The 13,756-nt window shown below is 44.2% G+C and overlaps 1 protein-coding gene and 1 long non-coding RNA gene across 12 annotated transcripts in view; one reads left to right on the top strand and one right to left on the bottom strand.

Annotated features, from left to right (window-relative positions):
- The window catches only part of MSI2 (musashi RNA binding protein 2), a 394,179-nt gene extending 392,293 nt beyond the window's left edge, over positions 1-1,886 (bottom strand). For 5 of the 11 annotated variants that reach the window (XR_009255164.1, XR_009255165.1, XM_058704370.1 and 2 more), the window contains exons 1-4: positions 1,770-1,885; positions 1,436-1,476; positions 1,021-1,102; positions 225-309 (exon numbers count right to left, since the gene is read on the bottom strand). Coding sequence is in view for 9 of the 11 variants with exons in the window: in XM_058704370.1 (XP_058560353.1) it covers positions 225-309; positions 1,021-1,102; positions 1,436-1,476; positions 1,770-1,831 (270 nt within the window). In the remaining 2 variants the exon portion in view is untranslated. Of the gene's footprint in view, positions 1-224; positions 310-1,020; positions 1,103-1,435; positions 1,477-1,769 lie in introns of all 11 variants that reach the window. The other 6 variants (XM_058704372.1, XM_058704375.1, XM_058704378.1 and 3 more) reach the window with 3 other exon arrangements.
- A 7,646-nt stretch (positions 1,887-9,532) lies between these two features.
- LOC131497863 (uncharacterized) lies at positions 9,533-13,329 on the top strand. Its single transcript, XR_009255189.1, has 2 exons — positions 9,533-12,182; positions 12,804-13,329. It is a non-coding gene; the product is annotated as an uncharacterized LOC131497863 (long non-coding RNA).
- The last annotated feature ends 427 nt before the right edge of the window (positions 13,330-13,756 follow it).

Below are 13,756 nucleotides of genomic sequence, written 5' to 3'. Positions count from 1 at the left end.
CGCTCCAGAGCATCTGGAGCTGCAGTGGGACAGGCTCTAAAAAGAAAACCCCAAGCCCAGCCATTGCAGCAAACTTTAGAGCCAACTCGCAAGCCCTGCTTATAAGTACCCAGTTCTCAGCACAGAAGCAAAAGAAAGCACTGTCCCTTTAAATGGGGCTGTCAATGCCCAGATCGGTCCTGAGCAGGGGCAAACAACAACAACGACGACAGAAAGCAACCTACCGTCTTGGAATCTAACTCATGGTGGGGCTGACCTAATACTTTATCTACACTTGCTGGGTCTGCGAACGTGACGAAACCGAAGCCTCTGAAATGAGACAAAGAGGGAGAAAAACAAACAAGAAAATGTGACACCATTGAAAGCAACAAGGAGTGAGCCCTAATGCAGAATGGAGAGCAAAAGTTGCCCCCTCGGACCCCCACTTCCCACAGCCCTCCCCCAATTCCCCTCCACCCGCAAGAAAACACATCAAGGTTAATGGGGGAAGTGGAACGGGGGCAGGGCGGGTGGAGGTAACTTGGAAAATGCTGGTGTCTCCACTCTTTCGCCACCTCAGTTTCCTCTCCTCCTCCCCTTCCCTTCTTAACGCTTTGTTTTATTCCCAAGAAAACCCGGCACTCGGCACTCGGAAGAGATTCATCCAGCTTTCTAAAAGGGGCTTAAGAGTTTGGGGAGCTGGGAGTGTGGGGAAAGCATACATTAAAAAAAAAAAAAAAAAAAAACTATGTAGAAAGTGAATGAAGCTGAACGTCATCTTAAACAGGAGAAAAAAGAAGCGACGGGAAAATGACTTAAAGCGGAGAGATGGACATCTCTGTATCCAGAGTTCAACCCCAATTAACAATAACCTTTGGGGTTATGGGGGCGGGGGCGGGGGTGGAATAGAGCGACGTTCGAAACCAGCCACATGCCTGAGCCCCATTCTAAATCCGCTTAGCTACTTCCGAAGACACCTCCAAAAATAACACTTAAACTTTGTTCTAAAATAAAGACAAAATCCAGAAGGGAATGGTTTACCTGGAGCGTTTCGTAGTGGGATCTCTCATGACCATACATTCTCTAATTTCTCCAAATTTGCTAAAATAGTCTCTAAGGCTATCTGTAGAGAGAGAAAGAGAGAGGTGGGGGGGGGGGGGAGAGAAGGTGTGGAAAAAAAAAGCAATGCAAATTTTGATCAAGGACAAAAACCAAAAGTAGTTTTCTGTTGTTATTCTGTTTTGTTTTTGCATTTTTTGCACACGCGGGGGAAATTCGGCAACAGAGGTCGCGTAGAGGGCTCGGAAAGGATTTGCTATTTAAAAAAATAACCTTGCACAGGAGAAGTGGGGAGCCAATGGCGGGGGGGGGGGGGGGGCTCTTACACCGGGATAACAAAGAGCAATAAAGAAGCCAAGAAGGGGGGGACCCAGACGTCCCCCCCTCCCTCCCTTACCTGGTGAGGTCTGCCAGCTCAGTCCACCGATAAACATTTTACTAGAGGGAGAAAACATAACAGAAGTGAGCACCGATGTCAGATCGGCCATTTTGACGTGTAACTTACAAAAGCTAAAAGGAAAGCGGGGGGGAGCGAGCGAGCGAGAGCCGGGAGGTGGGGTGGGGGAGAAGGTGACGGCGAAATGCAATCCAAAGGTGTGTAACTTCCACGGGGGGGGCGCGCGGGAGGGGAGGGGGGGCGCGGGAGATGCCCGGCTCCGCGCACCGCCGTCCCCGCCGCTGCAAGGAGAGCGAGCCCGAGGCGGCGCGGTGGGCAGCGGCTGGAAACTTACCCGGGGTCGTGCTGGGAGTCGTTGGCGCTGCCCGAGGTGCCTTGGCTCCCATTTGCCTCCATATCTGAGCCCCCCCGCCCCCCCACCCCCAAAAAACCGAGCCCCACAGCGATCCGAGCGGAGCGGCGGCCGGCTCCGAGCCCCGAGATCTCCCGCTCCCTCCTCCCCCTCCTCCTCCCCCCCCGCCCGGGCTCCTCCGAATCTCTCAGCGAGCGGCGGAGCCGGGGCAGCGGCGAGAGCCGTCACACGTGGGCTCGGCTTAGCTCAGCCCCGCTGCTCGCACACCCCCCCCCCGTCCCCGCCCCCCCGGCCCATCCCCACCTCTCCCCCTCCTCCTCCCCACCCCCATCTCCTCCTCCTCCTCCTCCCCCTCCTCCCCGGCGCACGTGGGGCGGAGTTCTAGAACGTCGTGTAACCAATGCCGGTGACGTCACGCACCCCGGTGCGGCCCCCGCCTGCCCGCGCGCGCACACTCGGCCCCCCGCGGCCGGACCCACGGGGGCGGTGCGCGAACCCCGCGGCCGGAGGCGGCCCCACCTCCAGCCGGGCAGGGCGCCGGGCGAGGGGGAGCGCACCCCGACTTCCCGGGATCACATGGGCTGCGGGGGGCGGGTGGATCGGGGGAGGGGGAGGCGCGGGGAACTCGCCGCCACTCCTCGCTCGGGCATGGGAGGAGACGCCCCCCACCCCCTCCAGTTCGGCCTCTTCATTCAAGTTCGCCGCCCCAGCCACCGGGATCCGGGGATGGCACCAGCCGCCCGGCCGGCTCTGCGCCCTTTTTCCAGCCACCGCGCAGAAATTTAGGTCAAGGACGTCGGGATCAAACCCGAACCCTGGCGCTCCTCGGCGGGCCCCGGAAACCCCCCAGGATCGGGCAGCTTCAGGATTGCGGAGACCCTCCCGCACAAACACCAGCCACAAGTTTTATTTTCCTTTCGCGCTGGAAGTTCTCTCTGGCTCTCGCTCCACACCGGCACGTCTTGCGCCGCTCCCCGCCCTTCCCCGGTAGAGGTACGAATCCGTGCCGGGGAAAGGTTATTTTGGAACTTTGAGAAACTGACGCGATTCCAGTGGTGAGAAAGTGCCGAAGGAGGGGTTTCCGCGTTAATCATACGGAGTTTAAAAAATATAATAAAATAGGTTTATAGGGGTCAAGGTCAAATGATTGGGGTTCAAAGCAAATTTTTGTATATAGTGAGAAATCGTTTTGAGGCATCTTTGGGATGGCTGGGAAGGGTGGTTATTTTCAGGAAACCCGTCTCCAACTGGTTCGTTATATATTTTCACTGTCTCTATGCCGTATGTGGTTGAAATAGCCCAGGACCCCCACCATCTGGGGAGGTAGCTAAGGGTAGCAGAAGGCTTCAGACACACACCCCCTAGCTACCACCTTGGTAGCAACGTGGTGTCGCACAGGTCCTGGTACACAGTAGGTGCTTAATAAATATTCGTTTCATCCCTTCCCGCCCCGAAAACCCCAAAAAGACGATGCCTGCAGCTTCCCAAAGGCATCACACACTTCTCCAGCAGATTCCAGGCTGGCCAGATTCAAGCTGGATTCAATTTATGAGGTCTTGAAAACAATAAGGATACAATTATCCTTATTGTTTTAAATTATTACAATAAATTGACTTAATATGGCATGAGGGGCAACATAAAGTTGTGGTTCATCAAATACGCAGATTAATGTTAAGTATGAATTGATGCCCAATTAACACGTTCCCATTAATTTTCATAGGATTAGGACACAATGGAATACACTCAACACCAAAACTGTACCAGATTCACTGTGGGTCATGGGAAAGTGGAATATGTGGAGCCTTGGATGATCAGATTCTTAATCTCCCTGTCCTAAATTTGGGATAATTCCTCACTGACAGGATTGATGGGGGTGAGAGGAGAGATTGGAGTAAAGAAATAGAAAAGTCCATTTTTTTATTGCAAACCTATATGGGTTGTGCTTATTATCAGTCATTACTTAACTATGGTTGTTTTGAAGACACTTTAAAGCTTTGAACCACAAACCCAGGCATTTTCCCGTCGCTCCAAGCTGCTTCCCAAATCATCTGGGGTCTCATGTGATGATGGCCCAGTTGTTGTTATGGTCATTGTTTATTACGACCATTTTCCATAACAAAACGCAGACAACAGAGCTAGTTGGATTTCGTTTGGGATTTTTATACTAGAACCACAGACCATCTGAGGTAGAAAGGCCTTTCCTGACCTAACCCCCTCATTCGACATCAAGGTCCCAGGGGAGCCAAGCTGGGCGGGCTACACCCCACCCACACCAGTCAGCTCCTAAGAGGGGCTCTGGCCATCACTCTGATGCCCTTTGGCTCTGTTGCATGCATATTTATTCTGTCCTTCACAAGGCGAGAGTGGGGTGCCCTTGTTGCCTGTTGTAGGCCTACACAAGCTGACACTGAGCTGAATTAAAACCCTGAGAGGGTCCAGCGCTGCAATTACAAAGTCAGTGGTTGAGGGAGAGCTTGATCTTATATTTCCATTACTACATTGTTTTCACTTACTTGTTTTTCATTTACAGGCGGTAACATTTTCTCTTCTTGGTCTATAATTCTCTGAGTTTTTGACAAATGCATAGGAGGGAGCAATCACCGCGATAACCAATCCAAGATGCAGAGGAGCTTCACTGTCCCCAAAAAATTCTCCCTTGCTGCGCCTTTGCACCATGTTATTTGTAATAATGGTATTATTTATTATACGTTTGTTTTCCAGGTCACTCACTTAATGCAGCCCCCAGGTCACGAGAATTTCAGCAGCACCATGTCGGTAGTGTACGCTCTCTACAGCCCTTGACACTGTTAGGTGCTCCCTTCTTGTAACTCACTCTTCCCTTGGCATCCTCGATGCCCACATTCTTTTGGTTTTCTTCCTACCTCTCCAGCCATTCCTTCTCCGTCTTTTTGCCCCGGTTCCTCCTCTGCCTTTCTTTTAAATAGTGGTGTTCGTTCTCTCCCCTAGCTACCTACCCTCCCTGGATGAGCTCCTCTGAAGGGTGGGTTTAAATACTACTTACTTGCTGATGCCACTCAAATTAAAATCTCTGGCCTGCGGTGCCTGGGTGGCTCAGTTGGCTAAGCATCCCACTCTAGATTTTGGCTCAGGTCACAATCTCACAGTTCATGAGATTGAGCCCCACATCAGGCTCCGTGCTGACAGTAACTTGGGGCTTCTCTCTGTCTCTCTCTCTCTCAAATAAATAAACAAACTTAAAAAGAAATCTTTGGCCTAACTTCTCCACAGAACTCCAGGCTCTGGTTAATTTCCTTTCACTAACTCCGCTTAGCCTTCCTGCGAGTACCCCAGACTCAACCTGCATGTCCCAAATCACATGCATGCTTTTTCCCCCTGAATCTAAGACTCTCTTAAAATTCGTTATATGAATCAACAGAACCCCAGTCATCCTAGAGACAAGGTTGACCCCTCTCCAGGTTGACGCCTTCCCATGCACGATCATGAAGGTGTGTAGGTTTCACCTCTTAAATATCTCTCAAATTCATCTTCCCTGCTACTGCATCCCAAATCTCCCACTTGAGCCCCTGTGATAGCCTTCCAAGCATTCTTCCCACACCATTTCTTCCTCCACTAATATGCCAGGAAAGCTTTCTCTGACCTCTCTGACCCGGTCAAATCCCCCTTGGTAGGCACTGTTATCCTGCCAAAATGTCCTCTATGTACCTAAACCTGTGCAATCATTTGCTTTGTCACTCACCTTCTCCACCAAAACATAAGCTCCCGGGTGTCTCTGCTCTCCACATATTAGCACAGTGCCTATCAGTGCATGGTTGACACTCACTAAGTATTTGTTGAGCAAATGAAAGAAAGGAAGGAGGGAAGGGAGGGAGGGAGAGGGAGAGGGAGAGAAAGAGAGAGAAGAAAGAAGAAAAGAAAGAAAAGAAAAGAAAGAAAGAAAGAAAATGGAAGGGAAGGGAGGAAGGAAGAAAGAAGAAAGAAGAAAAGAAAGAAAGAAAGAAAGAAAGAAAGAAAGAAAGAAAGAAAGAAAGAAAGAAAGAAAGAAAGAAAGAGAGAGAGAAAGAAAGAAAGAAAGAAAGAAAGAAAGAAAAAGAGAAGAAAGAAAAAGTCAACATCTAATTCAGTTGTAGGATTTTTTGTATCCATGTCTGTAAGTCACATCAGCTGCAATTTTCCCTTCTTGTATTGCCTTTGTCTGGTTATACTGGCCTCATAAAGTGAACTAGTAAATGTTTCTTCTTTTTTCATTTTCTGGAACAGTGTGTATACAATTGGAATTATGTGTTCCTTGAATGTTTGGTAGAACTTCCCGGTAAAATGTCTGGGTATGGAATAAACATTTCCTAGGTTGATTTCTACGGATTCCATTTCTTTAGTGGCTGTGGATCTCTTTAGGTTTTATATTCTTCTTGAGTCAGTTCTTAAACATTGTATTTCTCAAGGAAGTGATTCATAGCAACTAGGTTTTCAAATGTATTAACAAAATGCTGTAGATAGTTTCCTCAATATATTTGAAACATCGCCGCATCTATCTACAGTGTCCATTTTTCCTTCCTAGTATTATTGCATATGTGTCTTCCCTTTCCTGGATCAGTGGTGCTAGAGATCTCTGTTTATTTCACTTGTGTGTCTTCTATGAGTGGTTTCAAAGAACCGGCTTTTACTTTGGCTAATACTGCTTTTTGGTTTTATTGACTTTTGTTTTTATAAATCGTTCCATATCTTTCTTATCTTCTTATATGTAAGAATAAGAGCACATACCATATACAAGAATATATACCACATGTAAGAACATAGTACATGGTGCGTATTATTAATATACATCTTATTTCTTCTGCTCTCTTTGGGTTTATTCTGTTGTTGCTTAAATTTCTTTTTTTGAATTGGTGGCTTAAGTACTTAATTTTCAGCCTTCTGTTTTCTGATTGTAGCATGTAACTATGGATTTCACTCTGAGTACCACTCAAAGTACATTCCACAAGATATAGAGAATTTTTATTATCATCATAGGCAAAGAATATTTAGATTTCAAGTATGATTTCTTCTTTGCCTCAATACATGTGTATCTTTATATTTCTAAACATAAGGTTTTTGCTTTGATTTTTAGTTATATTTAACTTAACTGAATTATGGTCAGAGAAGGTGGTCTGTATGAAGCAGAATCTTTGTTATTTGTTGGGATTCTTTGTTATTTATTATTTGCCAAAAGGTCAGTTTTATAAGTATTCCATGTGCTTTTGAAAAGAATGTGTATGTTGGGGCGCCAGATAGGCCCTGTGTCAGGCTCTGTGCTGACAGCTCAGAGCCTGGAGCCTGCTTCAGATTCTGTGTCGCCCCCTCTCTCTGCCCCTCCCTTGTTTGTGTTCTCTCTGTGTCTCTCGAAAAATGAATAAATGTTAAAAAAAATTTTTTTAAAAAAAGAATGTATATGCCGTAACTATTAAGTGTGGCATTCTATATAGATCTATTAAATCAAGCTTGTTAATTGTTACACAGATTTTCTATACCCTTGCTAATATTGTCTGTTTGATCTATCGTTTCTGATCAAAATCTCTTTATGTGACTGAATTTGCCAATTTCTCCTAAAAAAACTCTCAAATTTTGATTTCTCTGTATTTTAAAGGTATGTGATAAGGTATGTCGAAAAAGGCTGTTTACATTTTCTCTTACTTTTTGCTTTATGTATTTTGAAGCTATGTTATTAGGTACATACAAACTTAGATATACTGTTTTTCTAGTGAATTGTGTCTTTAATATATACAGTTGACCCTTGAACAACACAGGTTTGAACTGCGCAGGTCCACTTATATGCAAACTTTTTCAATAAATACAGTACAGTACTGTGAAATTACTGTGCATTTTCTCTTCCTTATGATTTCTTTTTTTAAATTTATTATTCTTGAGAGAGAGAGAGAGAGAGATGGAACAAGCGGGAGAGGGACAGAGAGAGGGGGGACAGAGGATCCAAAGCAAGCTCCATGCCGACAGCAGCCAGCCTGATGTGGGGCTCAAACTCAGGAACTGCAAGATCATGACCCGAGCCAAAGTCAGATACTCAACTGATCGAGCCACCCAGGTGCCCCTCCTTATGATTTTCTTGATAAAATTTTCTTTTCTCTAGCTTACTGTATTGTGAGAATACAGTATATAATACATATAACATGCAAAGTATGTGCTTATTGGCTGTATATGTTACCTATTGTAAGAATACCATTATAATATAACATACAAATATGTAATTGACTGTGTTATTTATTGTAAGAATATGGTATATAACATATATACAGAATGTGTTAATTGACTGTTTATGTCGTCCAGTAATAGTGGGCTGTTAGTAATTAAGTTTGGGGGGAGTCAGAAGTCATACACAGATTTGCAACTGCTCAGGGAGTCCTTGCCCCTAACCCCTGCATGGTTCAAGGGTCAACTATACACAAATGATCTTTAGCCCTAGTGCTTTTGGCTTTAAAGTCTGCTTTGCCTGGGAAATATATAACTACTCCATCTTCTAATTAGCATTTGACTAGCATATCTTTTTCCATCCTTTGTTTTCCACCTTCCTATGTCTTTAAGTTTTAGGTGAGTCTCATGAGAACAGCACATAGCTAGATCTTGTTCATTTATTTATCTGACTGGTAAAGTTTTATCCACTTACATTTAATGTGATGTTTTTAATGAAACTTAGGGGCGCAACAGTGTATTAGTCATAATCTCTGGGATTAACACACTATTATCATTGGCATATGAACACTGGTAACCCTGTTATTCAATTCGAGAATGAAAGCAGTAACAATGACTTACAAGTACCTGTATGCTTCTCCTCTATCTTTTCCTTCATCTGAAGCAATGACTAATCTCAATCTTGTATTTATTATTCCTTTACTCTTAAAAATTTTTATCAAAATTTTGTCCCATGCTTATTTTAAATTAGTATGAAATTTTTCTGAGATTTAGGTTTTTTATCCAATGTAACATTGTCACAATTCAGCTAGATTCTTGCATCTGGTTGGAGTTCACCCTTCTTTGTGGTTGTATAGTATTCTGTTGTATGATTCTCCCGCAGTTTATTTTGCCCATTATCCTATCACAGGCCTTGGGGTTATTCCAATTTTTTGCTGTTATGAGCAGGGCTATAATGAACATTCTCGTCTTCTGATGCATGTGGACAGGAATTTTTCTTTGCAACAATGACTGGGTCATAAGGTATATGAAAATAAAACTGTACAATATAATGCTAAGCAATTTTCTAGACTGCTGTTTCAATTTGTGCTCCCACTGGCAACATGTAAGAGAACCGATTGATCTACTGATTTCCAACGTTTCGGAATTTATGTCTTTAATCTCATTTTGCACCTTTTGTTTATTCTTTGTCTTAAGTTTTTTGTTTACTTCCTTTGTGTCTATTGAATTGATCAAGAATTCTTTGTTCCCCTTTCCTCTTAATTTAGAAGTTGTAAATTCCATTTCCAGTCTTTTGGTGGTTATTTTACAATTTTTAACATGCACGCTTAATCCATCCCTCCTAAAACTATACCGTAAACTAAGAATGATTCCATTTCCATTACATCCTCCCTCTTACATGTTAGTGTTGCTTGTTATTTTGGACCCACCTGCTTCTAATACGCCTACGTTGGATCACTACTGTCATTTTGGTTTTATGCAGTTCTTGTCTAGATTTGCCCAGGTTTACCAAATTGTTCCCCTTTGTTTCTGGCGTACCATTCCCAACACACTTCTTGTTGTTTCTCTGTTGTGGAGACGTTTGCTGTCAGTCTACATGTAGATTTCCTTTGTAGGTAATCTGGCTTTTCACTCCAGACTTAAGATTTTCTCTTTGCTTTTGGCTTCCTGCAGTCTTACCATGCTGTGTTTAGGTGTGAATTTCTTTTTATTTACCTAGTTCAAGATTCATTGCGTATCCCAAATCTTAGGATTCATGTTTTGTTTTGTTTTGTTTTGATCAAATCTACAAATCTTTCTGTCATTGTCTATATAAGTCCTGTGTCCCCTAATTCTCTCTATTCTCTCCTTCTGGTACCTGTATTAGGTGTATGATGTGCCCCCCCCCCCCCACCTTTAGAGGCAACATACCCTGAACCTTTCTTTCAGACTTTCCTTCACTTTGTCTCTCTGTGATGATTCCTGGGCAATTTCCTCAGATTCATTTGCAGTTTTTTTCTTCAGCTGTGGCTACTCTGCTGTGTTACCCTTCCACGGAGTTTCATTGCAGTGACAGTATATGTCATTTCCAGAGGTTCTATTTAGTTCTCTTTCAAATCCACCTTTTTAAAAATACTGTTATTTTCTCATGGTTCCAAATGTTCTTTTATGTCTTTAATAATTTTAAACTTAATGTAGAGTCTGTCTGATAGTTGTCTCTCCTGAGGTTCTCAGGACTCTCGTGTCGACTACCTCTCGGTTATGGTGGATGGTATCCGCATATGTTTTGTGGTTTGATGTTGGGTCTGCATTTTTATCTTTACTTACCAGTTTGGGGCTTTCTGGTTCCTGGATCCTACAGGTAGGGTAATTCCCAGCCCCAAATTTATATCCAGGTGGGCTGTGGTCCCAAATTCTCAGTGAAGACTTCTTTCTCCACTTTCAAATCATGCCAAGACAGTCAAATTTTCTTGTCTTCCTGTGCCATTAGGGAGATTTTTTTTTTCCATTGAATTATTTCTAAAATGACTCACCCTTTTGAGGGCTCCAGCTTAATGTGGGGACCTCAGTAGCCCCTCCCTGCTTTGGACAGGCCCCAACCACAGTGTCCTTCCCCTTGGGGTGCTGAAACTCCAGGCTTTCAAAGCCAGCAACCTGCCCAACGCCAGCTCCGTCCCCACTTACTTTCTCACCATGCTAACTGCCATTTCCCTTTGGCTTCTGGCCCTGGGGGCCTATCTCATAACCTCATTTCACTGGGTGTTCCTTACATTTTGGCCAGTGTTTAGAGATGGGTTGTAGTGGGAGGATTATTAAAGTTATTTCATCCGCCATATTGCCAGAAATGGAACTCACTTCCATTTCAGATGTTGAATGTCTTCCATGTCAAGTGTATTTTTTCTTAGAGTATGGTGGCACCTAAGCCTCCTGAATAATTTGTCTTCTGAATAATCTCTTTTTAACTTTTATTTTAAGTTGAAGTATAGGTGAACTCGTGAATAATCTCTTATGGGTGAGGAGGCATTGAAATCATCGCAAATGAGGAAAACATAAGGTCAGTGCGGGTATCCATTCTAATCACCTGGGAGCTTTAAAAAATTACTGATGCTTGGCTCCGCCCAGAAGATGCTGATTTAATTGGTTGGAGGACCATCTGGGCAGTGGCCTTTTTATAACTTCCCAAGTGATTCTAATGGGCAACCAAGGCTGAGCACGATTATTTAAAACATACTGATGAAAACAAGCAAACCATAATGATCCCTGGGCTCCACCTCAGAATGTCTGATTTATTTTGCCTGGGGAGGGCCCCAGGCATCATATTTTTCAGACATTTCCCTGACGATTGTAGTGAGGCTTGAGAACCAGTGATTTTCCCGGGTACATGCACTCGGAGAAGTTCCGATAATGTTGGAGCTGAACGCATAGGAAGTAATCTAGCCCAACATATGCATGTGCACAGCTAGCCCTCTGACTCCCAGGGACCTTTTAATCATAGAGATTCCTGGAGGTTATAAGGCCAGAGAGTCTTTCATTCCCCTGAGGACTGTGATGGGCAACCAAGTTTGGAAACCGCTCAGCCAACCCTTCTTGTTTTACAAAAGAGGAGCCCATCCCTGGAGAATGTTTTCCTCTCAAAGTGGCAGAGCCGATTCAGAGGAAAGCTGACCCCTACCTTCCAGTCTAATGTCCATCTCCTCCATTTCCAAACATAAAGCCCGCTGCTGCTTTTAGACCATCTTGGCCATTTTAAAGAGGCCGATGTTTGAATTTGTGTGCAGTGACTTCAGGAACGTGGGGTTTTCTGTTTTGCTTTGTGTGTGGATGGCACGGACGAGGGGAAATAAAACGGCCTGCCACCTTGCACATAGGGTCATACTAGTAGCTTGGTGACCTGGCACCAATAAGCCACCATCCATCTCAATTTCCCCATCTGTAAATAGGGGGTTATGGTGGTTTTAAAATATAACCACAAATTCTTTAATTCTTCAAGAAGTGGGACCTAGTTCCCAGCCCCCTGAGCATCGGCTATACTTAGTAACTGGTTTCTAATGAACAGAATGTGAAGGAAATGATGGTGCGTGAATTCCAAGGCTAGGTCACAAACAGCATCATGGCTTCTACCTTGTTCCCTCTTGTGGATCACTTCTCTGGGGGAAGCCAGTTGCCATATCATGAGGACGATCAAGGAACCCAGTGGAGGGGCCCATGTAGAGAAGAACTGAGGTTTGCTGTCGGCAACGTGATCTCACCAGGTTTGTGAGTTAGACACATTAAAAGATCTGCGAGCCCCGGTCAAGCCTTCAGATGACTGTTGCCCCGATCTATGCCTTGACGGCAACTACGTGAGACACCTTGAGCCAGAACCTCCCAACTAAGCCATTCCCAGTTCCTGACCCCTAGATACTGTGTGAGATAGTAAAGACTGGTTGTCTGAAGCTACTAAATTGGGATAATTTGTTATCCAGAATAGATAACGAATACAGAGATACTTCAAAACTAAAGCATTAAATAGGGCTGCTTACTTTATAGGCTTACAACAGGATTCATATGCTAACATTTATAGAGTGCTTTAGTTAGACTCTGGCCAAATGAACTGCATATTAGATGGAAAGTAGCGATCGCGTATTATTAATGTTATCAGATTGCAACACATTTCATGTTCAATTACCTAAAATGCTCTTTCTGGAGCATTGCTTTGCTCATCATCTTATCCCCACTGCACACTTATAAAAGGTCACTGTCAAGATATAAAAGTATATATATGATTTAAATGTCTTGACTCAGTTGCTAACAACCATGAGCATGTTTTCAAATTGGAAAAGCAAGATTAATTTAAACTAGCTCCTTTTCACACAATGTGCTTTGTTTACTTTTCAGGGTTCCATTTCACTGCCAAGCCAAGTGCCTCTCTGATTAAAGAGTATGTTCACTTTATCTCCCTTAGTCTCCCGCAAGCCTTACCCTTAAGAACAAGCATGGACGATTTTGCACCAAAAAAACAAACCATGTTTTTACCAGAAAATATTTAGTAAAATGAGTTTTTATTGATGAGAACTTCACCAAGTATAAATTTCATGCCTAAAAGGAATGGACCTTTTGTATTTCCCCTCAATAAATAAATAGCTTCTTTCCTCAAGAATTACGACTTCTGAGCGTGCTCTTAAATTCAAAGCCAGTTCAGGGGCACCTGGGTGGCTCACTTGGTTAAGCGTCTGACTTCGGCTCAGGTCATGATCTCACGGTTCGTGGGTTTGAGCCCTGCATCAGGCTCTGTGCTGACAGCTCAGAGCCTGGAGCCTGCTTCGGATTCTGTGTCTCCCTGTCTCTCTGGCCCTCCCCTGCTCGCTCTCTGTCTCTCTGTCAAAAATAAGAAACATTTAAAATAAAAAAACATTCAAAACTAGTTTGTTTTCTTCCAAGAAATAGAAAATCAGCATGTGCATATAGACCCTTCATTGGTTGGTCCTTCTTCTAGATCTGTGTCATATGGGAAAGCCAGGATGGTATTTTTTTTTAATTTTTTTAATGTTTGTTTATTTTTGAGAGAAAGACAGCGTGAGCAGGGAAGGGGGGGCAGAGACAGAGAGGGAAACACAGAAACTGAAGCAGGCTCCAGGCTCTGAGCTGTCAGCACAGAGCCTGACCTGGGGGCTCAAACCCACGAACCGTGAGATAATGACCTGAGCCGAAGTCGGACGCTTAACCAACTGAGCCACCCAGGCGCCCCCAAGATGGTATTTTTCTAACAGTTGTAACCGGAGGTATAAAATACTTGGGAAGAACATGAAAAAAGGCAGAGAGTGTGAGCCTGAAGGTGAAGCTGTATTTTT

Source organism: Neofelis nebulosa, chromosome 16 (genome assembly GCF_028018385.1).
Source record: "Neofelis nebulosa isolate mNeoNeb1 chromosome 16, mNeoNeb1.pri, whole genome shotgun sequence".
Classification (NCBI taxonomy): Eukaryota; Metazoa; Chordata; class Mammalia; order Carnivora; family Felidae; genus Neofelis; species Neofelis nebulosa.
This window is presented reverse-complemented; position numbering and strand designations above follow the sequence as displayed.